The following is a 15387-nucleotide window of genomic DNA, read 5'->3' as shown; positions in this document are numbered from 1 at the left end:
ACAAACTACACAAACGGCCCTTTCTCAAATCCTGAATCATTTTTCTTTAGTTCTCTCAAAGCCGCTCTGACTGAAGACCTCTGGGCGTCAGAATCTGGCTGCCGTGTGTGGCTGCCAATATATGACACTGCAAAGTGCAGCTCTAATGAATTATTCACACACTAGCCATGAGCTATGCTTTATATAAATGCCCGTCCATTCCTCTATTCTCCTCTGTTTCTCAGCGACATGACAGGAATGAGGCGAAGTGAAGCTCTGACCGTGTCCGGCGCCGCTTCGTGTCTCACGCTGTGATGAACGCATAGGTGAGCTTGTTACGGGGATTTATTCAGCTTCTGAGGCCGGGGCTTAAACGTACAGTAGCTGACGTTTAACCCACAAGCAACGGCGACTGGAGATGCTTTCACCAATAAACCACCCATGAACAAAACACTGATTTTACCAATAAATTACCGTTCTTCTACAGCTACGAACTAGACTTCCTTCTCACAGCCGTCACAGTCCACTGATTGTTTTCCTGCTCCATCTTTGACCTTCTGTCGTTACCTTAGTTGTTCTGCTGAATGATGAAGGGTTACGACTTTTCATTTCCAGTTCTGCCTCCACATAAAAGGTCTGGAAGCGCTGAGGGTTTTACTTCAGCGTACTGGTGGTTTCAGTAAATGTCATATATAAAAACCTGTTCAGACGACAGAGCCCGAAGCAGCCAGAGAAACGGTGGCTGGAGGAAAGAATTAGGAGCTGAGTTTGGAGATTTAGAACTTCATAAAATAAGAGACAAAGTATAAAACTAAGTGTAACAAAGAACAAAGAATCATTGCGGCCTGAATACAAATAAAAACAGGAAAATCCCAGGTCTGCTGCCTGTTGGTTCTGGGGGCTCTTCTCTTCTAGGGGCCGTTGGGAACAGAGCAGAATCTGAGGTCTTACGTTTGCAACAGAGCCTTGAATAAAAGCAGAAAACGGAGTAAATCTCATGTGATGGGAGCCAGATTCACTGGAGTGGTAGAGGAGGATGTGGCAGCTGAAATCTGACCCGCGGGCCAACGCTGCCGAGGCCGAGGGGCTCTAATCCCAGGATGAGGTGAGTTATCCTCCAGAATGGACCTGGGGATGTAGCTGCATGTCAGACAGACGCAGCCACTCCACTTTCCCCCCGTTCAGCTCCAGGAAGGAGGAAGAAAAAAGACAAACACGAGCAGCCATGACTGTTGGCTCGGCGCCGATCAGCTGGATCCAATTTATGACTAAACGGCGCTGAGAGCTTCTCCAGGCCTCTGCAATGAGGCCTTAGCATGCTATGGTGCTGTATTCCCCTGGTGCCGAGGAGAAACCCTCCCCACGGGTCACGGGGGGGAGGGAGGGGGAGGCGCGGGCCCACATTCCTCACCAGCCCAAAATAGAAGCTGAAGCTGAGGAGCCAGAACGTTAGCTGTGGCTAAAACACGAAGCGGGTCGCTCCAGGGCTTCGCTGTCAGCGGCTCCAGGTTCAGGCTTTTATTGTGTCCGCTGCATTTTATAATAAGTAAATAGTGTTTATGTTGTAACGAGCTGAGGATTTTATAATTAGAAGCACATATTTAGTGTCATCTGACAATCTGACAACCAGCTGGGAGTTACTGGCCCCAAAAGCAATTCCCAGCATGCATTTCATGTGATCATTCACACAATGTGATCATTTGCTGAAGACAATGAGCTGCTGTGTTGTTTGCTGTTCCTGCTCTACTCGTTGGAGTGTTGACGTCTGGACGAAGCAATGAGCCGACTCCTCCAGTCGATCTTCCCCTCACTCACCACCAACACTACAAATCACCTGCGAGGACTTTGTGGGGGAGAGCGAGCCCAAGCAGCTCCATGAAGCAGGCAGATAATAGCATAACATTTGCTTTCAGTAACGGCTTTTGTTCAAGCCACTAACAGCATCATGAGCAGGCACATTTCTTAAATTGGTAGCTGCCGAGGAAATGGATTCTGCTCAAGTTACCTGGACGTGTTAGCGCCACTTTCCCCGTGATTCACAGAGACGGGACCCTGAAATCATGAGCCGCAGCACTGATCTGATGCCTGCCTCCAGTCCAGTTCTTTCTGACTGCAGATCCACAGATTTTATCTGTTCAGTTCATCTGGCGGAGACGAGTAAGGTCACGAAAAAGGGGCTTTGGCTTCATTTAATGAATAGGACCCGACCCCCTCACCAGGAGGGAACCACCACCTCCCCCTCTGGTGCATCTGGGCACCGCTACTGGTAAAAGCCAACCCTCTGCTCAGGTACTGGTGACTTTGGGCCCGTGTCGCTCTCATCCACAGGTCACTCACTTTTTGCAGGTGCTGTAGTCGGCGCAGCGGCTGAGCGCCACGCGGATCACGCAGCTGGAGAACGCCACGAACAGGGCGTGCCGGTCCCGGTCCAGCTCCAGACCCAGAACCCTGCGGTCCTCCCCCCTCACGTTGCACCTGGGAACACAGAAGCACCAAGCGTCACACCTTTTGGACGCTCTTAGCGCTAAATGAGCAGCAGACGGTGGACGCAGTCTGAAAAGTCGACAGGAAGCAGTGAACGGGAGCTCCATGCAGATCTGTGCAGTCAGAAAACAAAAGGCGACAGAAAAAAGCATCCCCTCAAGCCGTACAGGGTGATGCAAAGCGGTACAATAGACCAAAGAGTGGGTGGCAGCACAGATCAAGGAGGAGAAGCACTTCACTAACACACTGGGAGGTGACTGACTTGTTGGGGTTGTACACGTCGATGTCCTCCAGCAGCTGGGTCCCGAAGGAGGCGTTGGCTGCCTCGGTGCTGGCCAGGACTTTCAGCACGTGGCCGTTATCAGAACCCAGGAACACCACCGTGTAGTTCTTGTAGGGCCCGGCCGACGTGTCCACGGCGATCTGGGTCAGCTTGAACCTGAACCACGAGGAAGGAGACACGGATTCAGTCATTCACCGCTGTCAACATCCAAACGAACACTTCTGTCAGCTCAGATCCGGCAGACGGACGTCGACGCCAAATATTCTAGTTAGCATCTTAACATTGTTTTGCTTCGTCAAAGTCAATTTCCCATAAACAAAAACAGTGGGCGAGAAGTGAGCTCATTGTGTAGAGCATCAGCGTGCAATCAGTCAGTGCATCTCGCAGCCCACCGCTCCCTTCCACCGTCGCCTACATCCTTTAATCCCTTCATCCTATTAATTCATCCACCCATCCACCCACTGCCTTTCAATCGATCCATCCTCCCCGTTGTTCTGCCACTTTCCTCCACACGCTGCTGCAGTGTGTGTTTTGTATTGGGGGGGGGGGGGTCTTATCTGGAGCACCACTCCACTTCATATTCATGCAGCTCCACACAGTCACACCTGGGAGGTGCCCGGTGTCGCTGCAGCGTCTGCCGCCGGCTCCAGTGGAGCAGCGGAGAGCTAGGTGCGGCGCTGAAGGGCACCTTGAATCCAGTCAGGCTCCGCTCATTGGTTTGTAGTCGCACAAACAAACCTCCTGGAACAAACCCGGACGCCTCCGTTGGCATCACGTCCCTTCTACACCGTTCTCCACAGGACACCCGCCCAGGCTGTGCCTTGGTTCCTGTCCAGACGGTCCCACACAGGTGGTCCGCGTGGACCTGACGGAGGCGTCCTCCGGCCCGGTGCGGCGCCGGGCGGGTTCATTCATCGAGCTCAGCTCTGGGGAGGGCAGAGGCAGATGTGATGCGTTTGGTGCCAGGTGTGAAGCGGAGCATGCTTCTTCAGCGTTGGCTGGTTGTCGGTCTGGCTCTGCTTCAGGAAGTCCTGGATCCTCCATCTGCACCGTTTGAGACGCTGTGAGACACTTAGCACAGATTGGGCGTTCAGCCCATCATCCGACATCGGCGTCCTCCTCGCCTCAGGAGCGCAGCTCTGTGATGCGGCCCCAGACCGACCACCGCGTCAGCCGGCCCAGTGGAAACACTGGAAACACTGGTAAATGACTTATGCCTCAGCTCATCCAGTGAAGGATGCGTTGGACAAAGACGTGGTTTCCAGCTCAAAGGATTATAAATAATCTTTGTGAATCTTTGTGAAACTGTTTTGTAGAATCACAATCACTAAACATTTGTTTTGGTATTTATGTCAAAACAAACATTACTTTTGTTTCTCCGTCTTCAGTGTCTTTGTGGTTTAGACCTTGATCAGACATAACATTCATCTGAAGTCGTCTTCAGAACCTTCAATTCAAAGAACCTCAAACAGCAATTAGATCAGGTACCTGCTGGTCTTTACAGCTACTTTGCTCAATAAAGTTTTTAAGACTTTTGCAAACTATTGACTTTCGGTCTCAACGCAAGCAAACAAGGCAACAAGGACTAAACGCAAGTTCAAACGGGCTCAAGTATAATTACAGCTCGGCAGTCTGGGTTCAGTGGTTCCTCCTCCACATGTGGCTGTCAGTGAGGCTGCTGACGCAGGCGAGTCGGACCCCCACCGACATCTAAACAGCCATAAACCGTTCATACAAAGTCCTGCTGAAGGAATCCCACCTGCTGGTGGTGCGGGTGAAGTAGGGTCTGTCATTGACCGAGGGCACCGACTCGTCCATCAGGGGGTAGGACTTGATGAAGGTCAGGGTCTCGTCGGGGAACGAGGTCGACGACTTGTAAGCGGCCGCTGAAGCTTCTCCGGCGCAGGACCCGGGTCTGAACAGAACAAAAACAGCAGGAGTGAGTCCAGATGTAACAGAAGCGGCAGCCGTTTGTTTTTGGGGACGAGCAGGAGGGAGAACAGGTGTCTGCAGCGACTGCGTGTTGTGCTGTTCAGAGTTGTCTCTGCCGAACAATAACAGCAGCAGCTGCAGAACTCGCTTGTCACAGGCAGAAAAACATGTTTGTGGAAAGTGACAGTTTGCTATTTAAAGCTCCTCTGGTCTCCTACCTGGGCTTAGGGACTTGCTCCTCTGGAACAGGTGTCCACGCTGACTCACTGTTCCTCTGCTCCTTGAATTTGCCACTGAAAGCCTTCTCGATGTCGTCCATGTAGAACGCGCAGACCGCCGAGCCGGTGATGCTGTCACAGAGAAAGCGCCAGTGAGAGTGAGAGGGTCCGAACCCGACAGCAGGTCTCGCCCCGACCCGCCATGAGCCAGCGGCCTCACATGCACAAACAGAACTTTAACTTCACATCTACGACCTGTCGTCCTCAACACTCGGCTGCAAACGTTCTGCTCTGCTCAGAACCACATCAGTAACGTGTGAGCTGCCAGGAAACAAACCTTGGACTCCCTATTTTAAAGACACTAATTAGACGAGTTTGTTACTTGATTTGAAACAAAGCAGCACAAGTTTGTCCAAACAATGTACTGAATATGTTTGGTTTAATATTACAATCAATCAATACAACCAAGTTATATTTGTACCCAAACAGAGAAATGTAAGCAAATGAATGTTCTGTGGCATTTGATCCGTGGATCAGCTGACAGAGGGGGTTCCAGGACGTGCACTTGATTTTTCACCACAAGGATTTGACTGTGACCCTTTTCTAGGTTCTGCAGGACTGAAGGACCGCGGCCGGTTCTCACCTGTTGGCCTGCGTGGTGAAGACGCCGAGCACAGCGGGCCGGTGGTTGATCTGCAGCACGTTGGTCAGCGACTGCAGGACGTCGAAGTAGAAGAAGGAGTCGCCCGGAACCGAACAGTTGAGACGGGCTTTCAGAAACGACGTCCAGTACCGCTCCAGAACCCTCGGGGAACCGCCGTTGTCGTTCTTACACACGCGTGCCACTCTGGAGAAAACCACCTGAGGAGACAGGAGAAACGCGTTCACGGCCACACGCTGGGAGAACGTGGAGCTGCTCCTCGTCCCGTACGAAGAAGAGCCTCAAACAGCGGCGCCGGCCCGAGCCCCTCACCTTCCCAAGAGTGGTGTACTCCACAGCGATCTCACTGAAGAAGAAGTACACGTAGTTCCCGTACTCGATGGCGTGCAGGAAATGCGGCTCTGTGGAGACGGAGAGAAAGACGGCTCCATCAGAGGTTTGATGCTGCGATGCTACTGAACCCACAGCAGAGACCCGAGTCCGATTGTGTTGGGCGCGGGACAGAAAGGCCTGCTGCGTCTGCAGGCTCTCACCTCGCAGCCACTTGGAGTCGTACTTGACCGTGCGCAGGACGGGGCTGCTCTCCCCCAGGCTCCTGTAGATGACGGCGTCGCTGGCCAAGAAGTCCGTCATGGTGGCCGAGTAGAAGTCACCACCTGCAACAGCACGTGAGGCAGCGAGAAGCTCAGAGGAGGAACAGGAGGAACCCTCTCCTCCCGAGAGTCTGATTCCCTTCAGACGGACGGAAGGAAACTAAAACAGCTACGACCGATGAGCATCAACATAGCGGTTCAATTCTCAACTACGACATCTTTAAGCTCACGTCATCTGTCAAATGGAATCACTCATATTTCCTGGTTCCAGTCATGTGTTTACCTGCAAACAGGCCGACGTTGGACTGGCGCGACTCAAAGGGGCACCGGGCCTGACCCACCACCTCCTCCCCCTCCTGCTCCAGCGTGGACATCTGGGTCAGAGACACACACGCGCCGCTGCTTACACTCAACAAAGCTGCACTTCATGAGCGCGTGTCAGTGAAAAGCAGCACAAAGATGGGTTTTGTTTGATGTCCAGAACAAAGACCGGTCCGTGAGACGTGTGAAGAGTCAAGTGCTGCGTTTATGTCTCAGCCACAGATATTTAGCTGCTATTTCCCAGCTCAGTGTTAACAAGGATGTAAATGTGTGTGTGTGTGTGTGTGTGTGTGTGTGTGTGTGTGTGTGTGTGTGTGTCTGCCATCTTGTTACTAATAGCTTCAACTCCACTCACACACTCATTACAGTGACTTCTACTCATTTCCTGGCGATTTGGTCTTATACATATTTGCCTGGTCCTAAAGTTTTCCAGGAAGCTGCTCTGGAACCAGCAGGTTCTGAAGGGATGCGAGTCTGCAGTAGTGAACCTGATGCAGTCCAAGCTCACAGCAGCTGCTGCTTCGTGTACATAGAATCTGTACGACTGTGAGCACGTTGATGGGGATAAAGGCGGTTTGTCCTGGTCAGTTTTCTCCTCAAATGCTGTGACATTGTGGGTTTAACCCGGTTAGAAGCGCACGGCGCCGCGTGGCTGCAGGACGACAAACGGATCGCAGCCGTCAGACTCTCGGCGCCGTGCGACGGCGGCACCGTCGTCCCAGCGGCCGCGTGAAGACAGATGGATCTGACGCTTCAAGGTTTCGCTTCTAACCGAACGCGCGGCGAAGACGAGCCTCTTGTCTGCAGAGCAGCTGCCGGCGCCGTCTGGTCCGAGCTGGTCCCGCGGCCGGGCCTTCATTCACGTCTGACCAACACCGCCTCAGTCCTGTTGTCCTCCACCGGCATCGACACAGGCCTCGTCTGATTTACGCCTCCCTCTCTCTCCAGCTGTCTGCATAGTCGTCTCTTGTATTTCTCTCCACAAACAGAAGCCGTGACTGTGCTGTGTTTTACTGAGGCTGTACAGTAAACCAGCCCATTGATAATCAGCGAGCGCCTGAAGGGACTGTGTTGAATCTGTCATTCTGTCAGTGCCTCATTCACACGCGACAAGGCCGTCGTCACTTCCTGTTTATCTTCTGTACGTCGACTGCTCTGCGGCTCCTGAGCTCTAGTAGTGGTGATGGTGGGGGGGGGTGTTGCTCCAGTGACCTGCTGGGAACCACTGTCCACAGCTGTACGTCACCTGCGAGGCTCCACCACGTCCTCATCTCTGGTTTGGTTCCACAGCTTTCAAACACAAGCACATCCTGCTTCCTGTCTGCAGATTTCTCTCGCTCAGATTTGGTGACGCAACTGAACACAACCATGAAGCGTTAGAGTTCACCTGGCCACACACACACACACACACACACACACACACACACACACACACACACACACACACACACACACACACACACACACACACACACACACACACACACACACACACACACACACACACACACACACACACACACACACACACACACCATCGGCAGCGTGTGGCTCAGCCTGAAAACATTGACGTGTTCGCCTGCAGCTGTTTGCTGGATCATGAATGGACTCAAGCCGAAGTGCTGACAACCACCGCATGCGTGATTCTGCCGTGTGGGCTCCAGTAGAGAAGATACGATGAACGATTACAGAAGGTGATTTACTAGGTCACTCACTCACTCACTCACTAAACATCTCTATGTGAAACTAAAGTCATCCAGTGGTTACAGCATGAATCTGGACCTGGTGTGAACATCAGCCATCAGACGTCACTCATATCTGATAACAGCTGTGACATGAAGCCTCTAACGGGGAAAGTAACGCACGCGGACTCTCGCTCGTCTCACCTTGTAGTTACGACACGTGGGGTTGAAGGCGTTGGTGCCGCAGGCGAAGAGCGTCTCGTCGTTTCGTGGCACCAGCACTTTGATGTAGTTGTAACATTCATCCTGTGGGAGAACAGCCTGATGTTACTGCGTCACAGAGCTGCTCCACACGCGGAGGGACACAATCAAAGCAGGGATGGAGGATTTCATTGGCCGATGACAAACGCACACAAACGTTGCACACACGCGTACGGACCAGCAACATTTATGCAGCTTCACTGAGGCTCTGGGGAGGAAAGGAGGTGCCAGCGCCTCAGCCGGCTGCCTCCAGGGGCTGTGGCACCGATACTGATGAAAACGAGCAGGAAGTGAGCTGAAGAAGTGAGAAAAGAAACAGGGAGCGAGAGAGAGAGAGAGAGAGCGAGCGAGAGAGAGAGAGAGGGAGAGAGAGCGAGCGAGAGAGAGAGAGAGGGAGAGAGCGCGAGAGGGAGCGAGAGAGGGAGAGAGAGAGAGAGAGAGAGAGAGAGAGAGCGTGCGAGAGGGAGCGAGAGGGAGCGAGCGAGGACGTGCATGCGTCTGGAACACCGTACTCACGCTGTTCTTCCCTCTCACTGTGCACTTTTCCACGTCCTTCGTCTTCCAAGTCAGTTTCTGAAAAATAACCAGACAGCCAACTGTCAGCTCAAAGACAAGCTGCTTCGCACCATCCCGGCTTTTGTTGCTCCCAATCGTTCAAGTGCTATTATGAGACAGCTGGGATGAAAATCTCATTAACTTGAATAAACTGTTGAACAGACAAACAAACTGGGGAAACGGGGACGCGTGCGTCGTCAGCGGACCTCCAGCCGATCCGTGGGGCGGGGGGGGGGGGGGGGGGGGGTCTGTGCACCAGGAGCAGCCAATTAGCCCCAATTAAAGGGCGGGCGGCGAGCGCGGCCTGCACACGGCGACGCTTGACTGTGTCCAGACTGAATAGAGCCACCGACTCATTAGCGGAGCCTTCCATCAGCGTGAGTCTATTTACAGACAGCTCCTCAGCCTCGTCTGGAACAGGAACGACCTTCACATCTGTACAGGCACCGCACGGTGGAGCAGCAGCCACGGGCCGCGCTCAAACAGGCCTCAGACCTGTTTGTTTACACCATCACCTTATTCATAGTGCATGAATATATGATGGGCTGAATTATTCTCTTACTTCCTCTTCCAGTCGGCTTCTGACATGATCACACGTTATAGAATCTTTCAGAGACGCTCACAGGTCCAGGTAATAGTTAAATGCCGGTGTCAGAGGGCTTTAATAATTAATGAAGCATCTTAGCGGCGTTTGTGATATTACTCATGCTTTTGGGCAGGTGCGAGTCGATGCAGCTAACAGCAGCAAACACAAACATTATTCACTGAAATTCTCTGTGTGTTTTGCTTCTGCCGGAGCCCGCTCTCATTTGTTTATGTACATTTTAAAGCCTTCATTTAGCTCCTTGTTGTGCATCCCTGCGGTTTGTGCCTGCGTTGCCCAGCAGCAGTTCCAGTCCTTGGATTAGCTCCTTCTGATTGGGTTTAAACTATGGTGTCAGGATGAGCAGGGCCCTGCAGATTTGTAAAACCATGAGCAGGAGTCTGGAGACGAGGGAGCCTCTCACTCTCTACCTACATGAATTTAATTACACTGAAGATGCTGCAGCACTCGGGCTCCGGCTGAGACTCACAGCACGTCCACCGCCAGCGACTCACTGAGGCAGCTGTTGGATTGATGCATCCAGGTGTTAGTGTCACTGCTGTAATAACGCTGGGCATTCTGGGGACGTGTTGCTGCAACGTTCAGCGCCTGAATCATGTCTGGACATTCATTCACACAAACACCAGCCGTCTGAGACACATTCTCAATAATCCGCCCCAATTTGTGAGAAAAGGTTTGAGGCACTTTAGGCATTTGTATTCACATCAACATTTTATTTAATGTATTGTGTTTGTGCATTAGTGCTTATGTCTTATGGATGAGTTGTTTCCTATAATACCACGGGGCTTTGTGCACAAAATTCAGAAGCGTTTCTTATAATAAACTCGTTACGACGACACTGATGACAACTTCTGAGTCGTCTGCAGAGATGGTCGTGTGGAAACCCTCCGGCCCAACTTTAAGAATATCTGTCCCATTCAGCAGGAGTCAGCGTTATGGTAATAGGTCATGTCTTGTCCACGCTCGATTTGGTTCACTAATAATTACTTATAGGCACCAGGGCCTGCAGGGGGACGGCGCAGTGGAGGAGCGAAATGAAGAGATGGTTTATAAATGAAGCGCTGAGGAGGGGATGCACCTCGTTCTGCTCGTATGACTCACGCTCTAACGACCCGGCTCAGATTGATAACAGGAAGAGAGTGGGAGCGCGGCGGCACAATAGGGCCACGTCTTCCATCATCTTCCCCATCATCTTCCCCATCATCTTCCATTCCTCCGTCTGGAGGTGGCAGAGGTTTGATTGAAAGACTAAAAATGCATCATTTACACACATTCAGCATCCAAGATCACAAACCCGGGGAAAACAGACCGACGCCGTGTCTCTGCGCCACACGGGGATCAATACCTTCGAGTAGCTGCCTTTTCCCAGTGAATGTCCGTGTTTGCCACTAATCTAAATACAAGAAAACAAACGTCCAGGCCTCCGAGAGCTGGGATTCAAGTACAATGATGTTTGACAAATGAGATTCGGAAAGGAGGGAGCGCGGCACTTCAAAAGCGAGAGAGCGGCGCTGCTCTCGCACTGGAAACGTGTCGGGAGTGGGATTGTTTAACGCGCGGATGAAAACGAGACGGGAAATGGGAGCAGAGCGAGAAGAGACGTTATCGAAGCCGCCGTGGACTCAGCTGTTTTAACGTTACCCAGAGAAAAATGTCAAGTGAAGCCGGGTCATTCAGAGTCTCTGCTGGTAGCGCACAGATTAGTGGTGCCGATTCTGACGGATCAGAGGGATCAAACGCTCCCTAAAAGGAAAGTTCTCAGAAGAAGAACAGACGACAGCGGGTTTACATAGCAAACGGCACAGAGAAGAACTCCACTCACTTTGCTGCGTGGAGACACAAGGTTTTACACAAGGTGACTCCTAATGGAAACAAGGTGAACTCAGAAGCTGCTCAGTCATGACGCTGGACGGATTTTCCTACCTGCTGCAGGATTATCTGCTCAGACGAGGCGGCGAGATTGATGGCAAACACATGGTCCCTGCAAGAGACGAGTTAAGGCAACATTAGTGCAGCCACCTCCAAATGCCTCCTGTCAGCTGTGACAGCGCCTCTGATCCCGCTGTTTCACCAGAACATGCAGCCGGACCGAGCGGCGCTGTGCCACAGCAGAAGCCGGATCCACTGACAAACTTTATTTGCTTTCACGCTTCAGTAAATTAAGTTTTGCAACACCAGAACTTTTATCCACATAAATCATTCTGTGAAGTGAGTCATATCATTTGTTGGTCGCAGAGGTGGAAACTCTGAAGTCCACTTAGGTGCATTAAGAACCCATAGTGTTCTGGGCTGGGTTCTTGGCAGGAAGTGCACTACAGTTTGAGTCAGAGCCAAAAGCTGCAGCAAAGCAAAATGGACCGAGGCTCGAACTTTTTAAAAGGGGAGAAACCTGCAAATAGGCTCAAAAAGCTCTCAGACATGTTAAGGCTAAAGTGGCTTCATGTGGAGAAGAACAAACTGTAGGTGTGGTGCAGTAGGTGGAGGTTTGCTGTCTGTGTCCAGCTCCATGCTGACAAACAGCTGATGACTGACCGGGCAGCGATGTAGAGCATGTGGTTGATCCTCAGCATCCTCTGGAAGTCCAGGCCCAGGCGGAGCGTGTCATTGTCCGACATGAGTCCCTGGAAGCTGGGGTAGAGGTAGGACGCTGAGGGCAGAGCACAAGACACACGCCTGTGAGCATCAAACCTGCAGCGGTCCAGTCAAAGCTCCACCCAACGAAAAGCTGCGCCGAGCGCAGGTTAGCGTCTCAGCTAGAGGCACCAGCAGCTAAACGTTCCCCTCAACCTGCGTATTTATGAGGTGGGAGCTTTGGCCTGTGCTGCAGATCTCCAGCCTCTAAAAGGTGCAAAACAAAGAACGGATTCATTTAACGGCTCCCGCTAAACGCTCCAATGTCCGGGGACTCAGCGGAACAACACGCGTCCGTCAGGTCGAGCTCGTTTACCCAGAACCGCGAACGAGGTCACAGGTTCACAGCGGCGCCGCCACGACTCCGCTTTCATTACGAGTGGAGCCGTAGAAACGTGTATCCACAGGCAGATTATGCATGAGATATGTTTATGCATTAATAAAACATGGTAAACAGAGAAAGCGATAAGATGGATGTGGAGCAGATCTGCATTTTAATTCCACCTTCCCTCCTCCCACTCAGTCAGACCAACTCACTGCAGCCGAGACGCCAGCTTCAACAATGGGAGACGCTCGGTGCACATGAAACGGCACAGTGACAGCCAGTCAGCGACGGACATCCACTACAAAGACATGGCTACAGGCACAAATGAAATTAGTGTGCTGAACACTGACACCGGGCTGTCGCCCACATCACAGGCTTTTCCAGGGGAGATTCGGCTCAGGGCTACAGCTCCAGATCTGTGGAGTCATGTATTAAGTGCCCTCCAGCCTCCCGTGTGACCTGGGCTGCTGCTGAATTAGCAATCCCCGCTAGAGATCCAGCACAATCTGCAGCGCGTGTCTCTGCAGGGAGCTGAGCCAGGCCCTAAACGCTCATCTCCAAGCGACTGTTTAAAGATTTAGGCGCCTAAAGTCTGGCTGAGTGCTGGACCTCGTGCGCTGTCTGCTGAAGACACTCCCAGCGGCTCCACGGCCGTCCCCGCCATCGGCCCCCAGGCGCACCAGGATTTCCAATTACTCTTCAGCACTTTCAGATCCAAACCTCCTTTAAAAGTTTAGGGGGCAGCCGGGGAGCTGCTCGGGGCAGAATCCAGGAGCAGCTCGGCTCCTCCACGTTCGAGCTCCTCTGACCAAAGTCAGTTCATAACATAATTATTGTTTACAAATGAAATGTATATTTGATGGCTTCTGCAAATCCCTTTATCTTATCATCGCTCCTGGACTCGCTGATCACACAGAACTACTTCACATCACATCATGTCAGGCTCCAGGAAGCTGTGATGATGAGACAACACGATAAAACAAAGCTGGCAGGTTCATCAACAATGAGGAAATGTGTTACTGAATATTAATACATCCCAGAAAGAGCGGCTACAGTGGCGGTTGCTGTATTTATCCAGGATGCGCTGAAAGGACCGATCAATGGTAAATCCCTCCACAGACGTCCCAGAGGAACCCCGACGTGGCCGACAGCCGTCGATATGGACAAAAATGCGCCTTTTAGCAAGATACTCAGGTTTCTGTGGAGCGATTCCTCATCGGACCTGCTGACGAGCCAGACTTGCAGTACGTTGCAGAGATTAAAGGCGTGAGCCGATTCAGGGACGGCAGCGCGGCAGTAAAAGCCAGCGGTTTTAAGACGCCCGTTTAATTTAATCGACTGAAGCGTTGAAGCAGCAGGACGGACCTGCTCGAGTCCTAGAGCTCTGCTCCAGAGTATTGGCTCAAATGAAGCATGTTGACACATAAGCAGGTCCAGAATAGGAATATCTTCCCTCGCACCTAAATCCGTGCGTCCTGCGCTGCATCCTGCTCAACGTGGCGGTGACTCAACCGCCCACCTCCCCAGAGAAGTAACAAGTTGGGTGTGAATTCATAGACTCCAGACTGAGGAAGTGCCACGGTTCATAATGGACGTATTAGAGAGTTGTGCAGACCTTGTGCTGCACTGTCACCTGCTGGAACCAGAGGTGACAAATTGCTCTCATTACACCTGGGACGGAGCTCCACATATAGGACTATTAGCGTAGCTATTTCTGCTAATGGCTGCGTTACTCTGTTCCAGATAGATCAATTACAGTGTGCGGGCCGTGGTCTCAGCCACCTCTTAAGTCTATTATGGGCCATTACATTGGGCTGCCAGGGGCTCTTCTATGGGCCTCCGAGTGACGGGGTGGCGTTGATGGGTCCCTGTGGTGGCTGATGAAGCAGTGTCTTAAGTGTGTCAGGGATGTCAACGATGCTCCTCAGTCAAAATGATTCCTTGTATGAGCTGAACCCGTGCACCGGGTCACGTGTGGGCCCGGTTATTGCTGCCACTGATGGACTGTAGGAGCCGAACGGTGCCGATCCTTATTAGCTCTGTGATATTCATCGAATGCAGCTCACGCAGCTATGAATTAGGGGGGTTTGCTTTGTTTGGTGGTTTGCTGCAGAAACGCTGTTTTCTAAGTCCAAGTCAAGACAAACACCAGTAAAAAAAAAATAAAACAATCCTGGCAACGGAATAAACCTCTACAAATATACTCGCTGCAAACATGCCCTTAAACACATCCACCTCACTGAGCCACGGTCCCCAGTGATGAGATAATACCTCAGTGGCTCTGCTCTTACATCCACTGCTGCTACAGGCATCGCCATGGCAACGCAGATTTTGAACTTACATTCTCTGCCCACGATGCTGATTGGTTCCAGGTCCTGGGGGAACGGCGTGGCCCCTGAGCAAAGCCGAGGGAGGACGGCGGCGAAGGCGAGAGCCAGGAGGGCAGGCAGGGCGGGCGGAGGCGAGCCGGGCAGCGGCCTCATTTTGGCACAGGGTGAGACCTCCCTAGAAGCGCATGGCCCACGGCAGCTTCACCTCCCACCTGGAAGACACACAGTATTATCTGGGTTAGGCTGATCTGGGTTGGGTCACATTAAAACCAAGCACCCGGTAAATGCATGATGTAAAATGATAGATTAGACGACAACAGTTACACAAACAATGAGCAGCCATGTTTCTTATTAGAGTTTACTGCTTTGTGAAAAAGGCAGAATGAGACAAAAAGAAGCCTCTTCTCCATCCAACTGTTTGCACTGGATGATGACTGATTTAAATGCTGAGAACTCATAGGTCAAAGGTCACAACATGTTCAGGATTGCAGTGCATGAGGCCAGAAGAGGCTCCGACCTCTTCATCAC

General features: G+C 51.9%; 1 protein-coding gene across 3 annotated transcripts in view; it reads right to left on the bottom strand.

Moving 5' to 3' along the window:
* Window positions 1–15091, bottom strand: part of sema6e (sema domain, transmembrane domain (TM), and cytoplasmic domain, (semaphorin) 6E) — a 37148-nt gene extending 22057 nt beyond the window's left edge. For all 3 annotated transcript variants that reach the window (XM_029128493.3, XM_029128495.3, XM_029128496.3), the window contains exons 1-13: window positions 14871–15091; window positions 12106–12220; window positions 11497–11554; window positions 8931–8987; window positions 8358–8459; window positions 6434–6524; window positions 6091–6213; window positions 5870–5958; window positions 5540–5757; window positions 4897–5028; window positions 4506–4661; window positions 2726–2902; window positions 2317–2454 (exon numbers count right to left, since the gene is read on the bottom strand). In XM_029128493.3, the coding sequence (XP_028984326.1) occupies window positions 2317–2454; window positions 2726–2902; window positions 4506–4661; window positions 4897–5028; window positions 5540–5757; window positions 5870–5958; window positions 6091–6213; window positions 6434–6524; window positions 8358–8459; window positions 8931–8987; window positions 11497–11554; window positions 12106–12220; window positions 14871–15012 (1598 nt within the window). In that variant the 5' untranslated portion in view covers window positions 15013–15091. The remainder of the gene's footprint in view (window positions 1–2316; window positions 2455–2725; window positions 2903–4505; window positions 4662–4896; window positions 5029–5539; window positions 5758–5869; window positions 5959–6090; window positions 6214–6433; window positions 6525–8357; window positions 8460–8930; window positions 8988–11496; window positions 11555–12105; window positions 12221–14870) is intronic.
* Window positions 15092–15387: the final 296 nt, after the last annotated feature.

Source organism: Betta splendens, chromosome 16 (assembly GCF_900634795.4).
Source record: "Betta splendens chromosome 16, fBetSpl5.4, whole genome shotgun sequence".
Taxonomy (NCBI): Eukaryota; Metazoa; Chordata; class Actinopteri; order Anabantiformes; family Osphronemidae; genus Betta; species Betta splendens.
The sequence above is the reverse complement of the archived record's forward strand: the minus strand, read 5'-3'. Positions and strand labels throughout refer to the sequence as shown.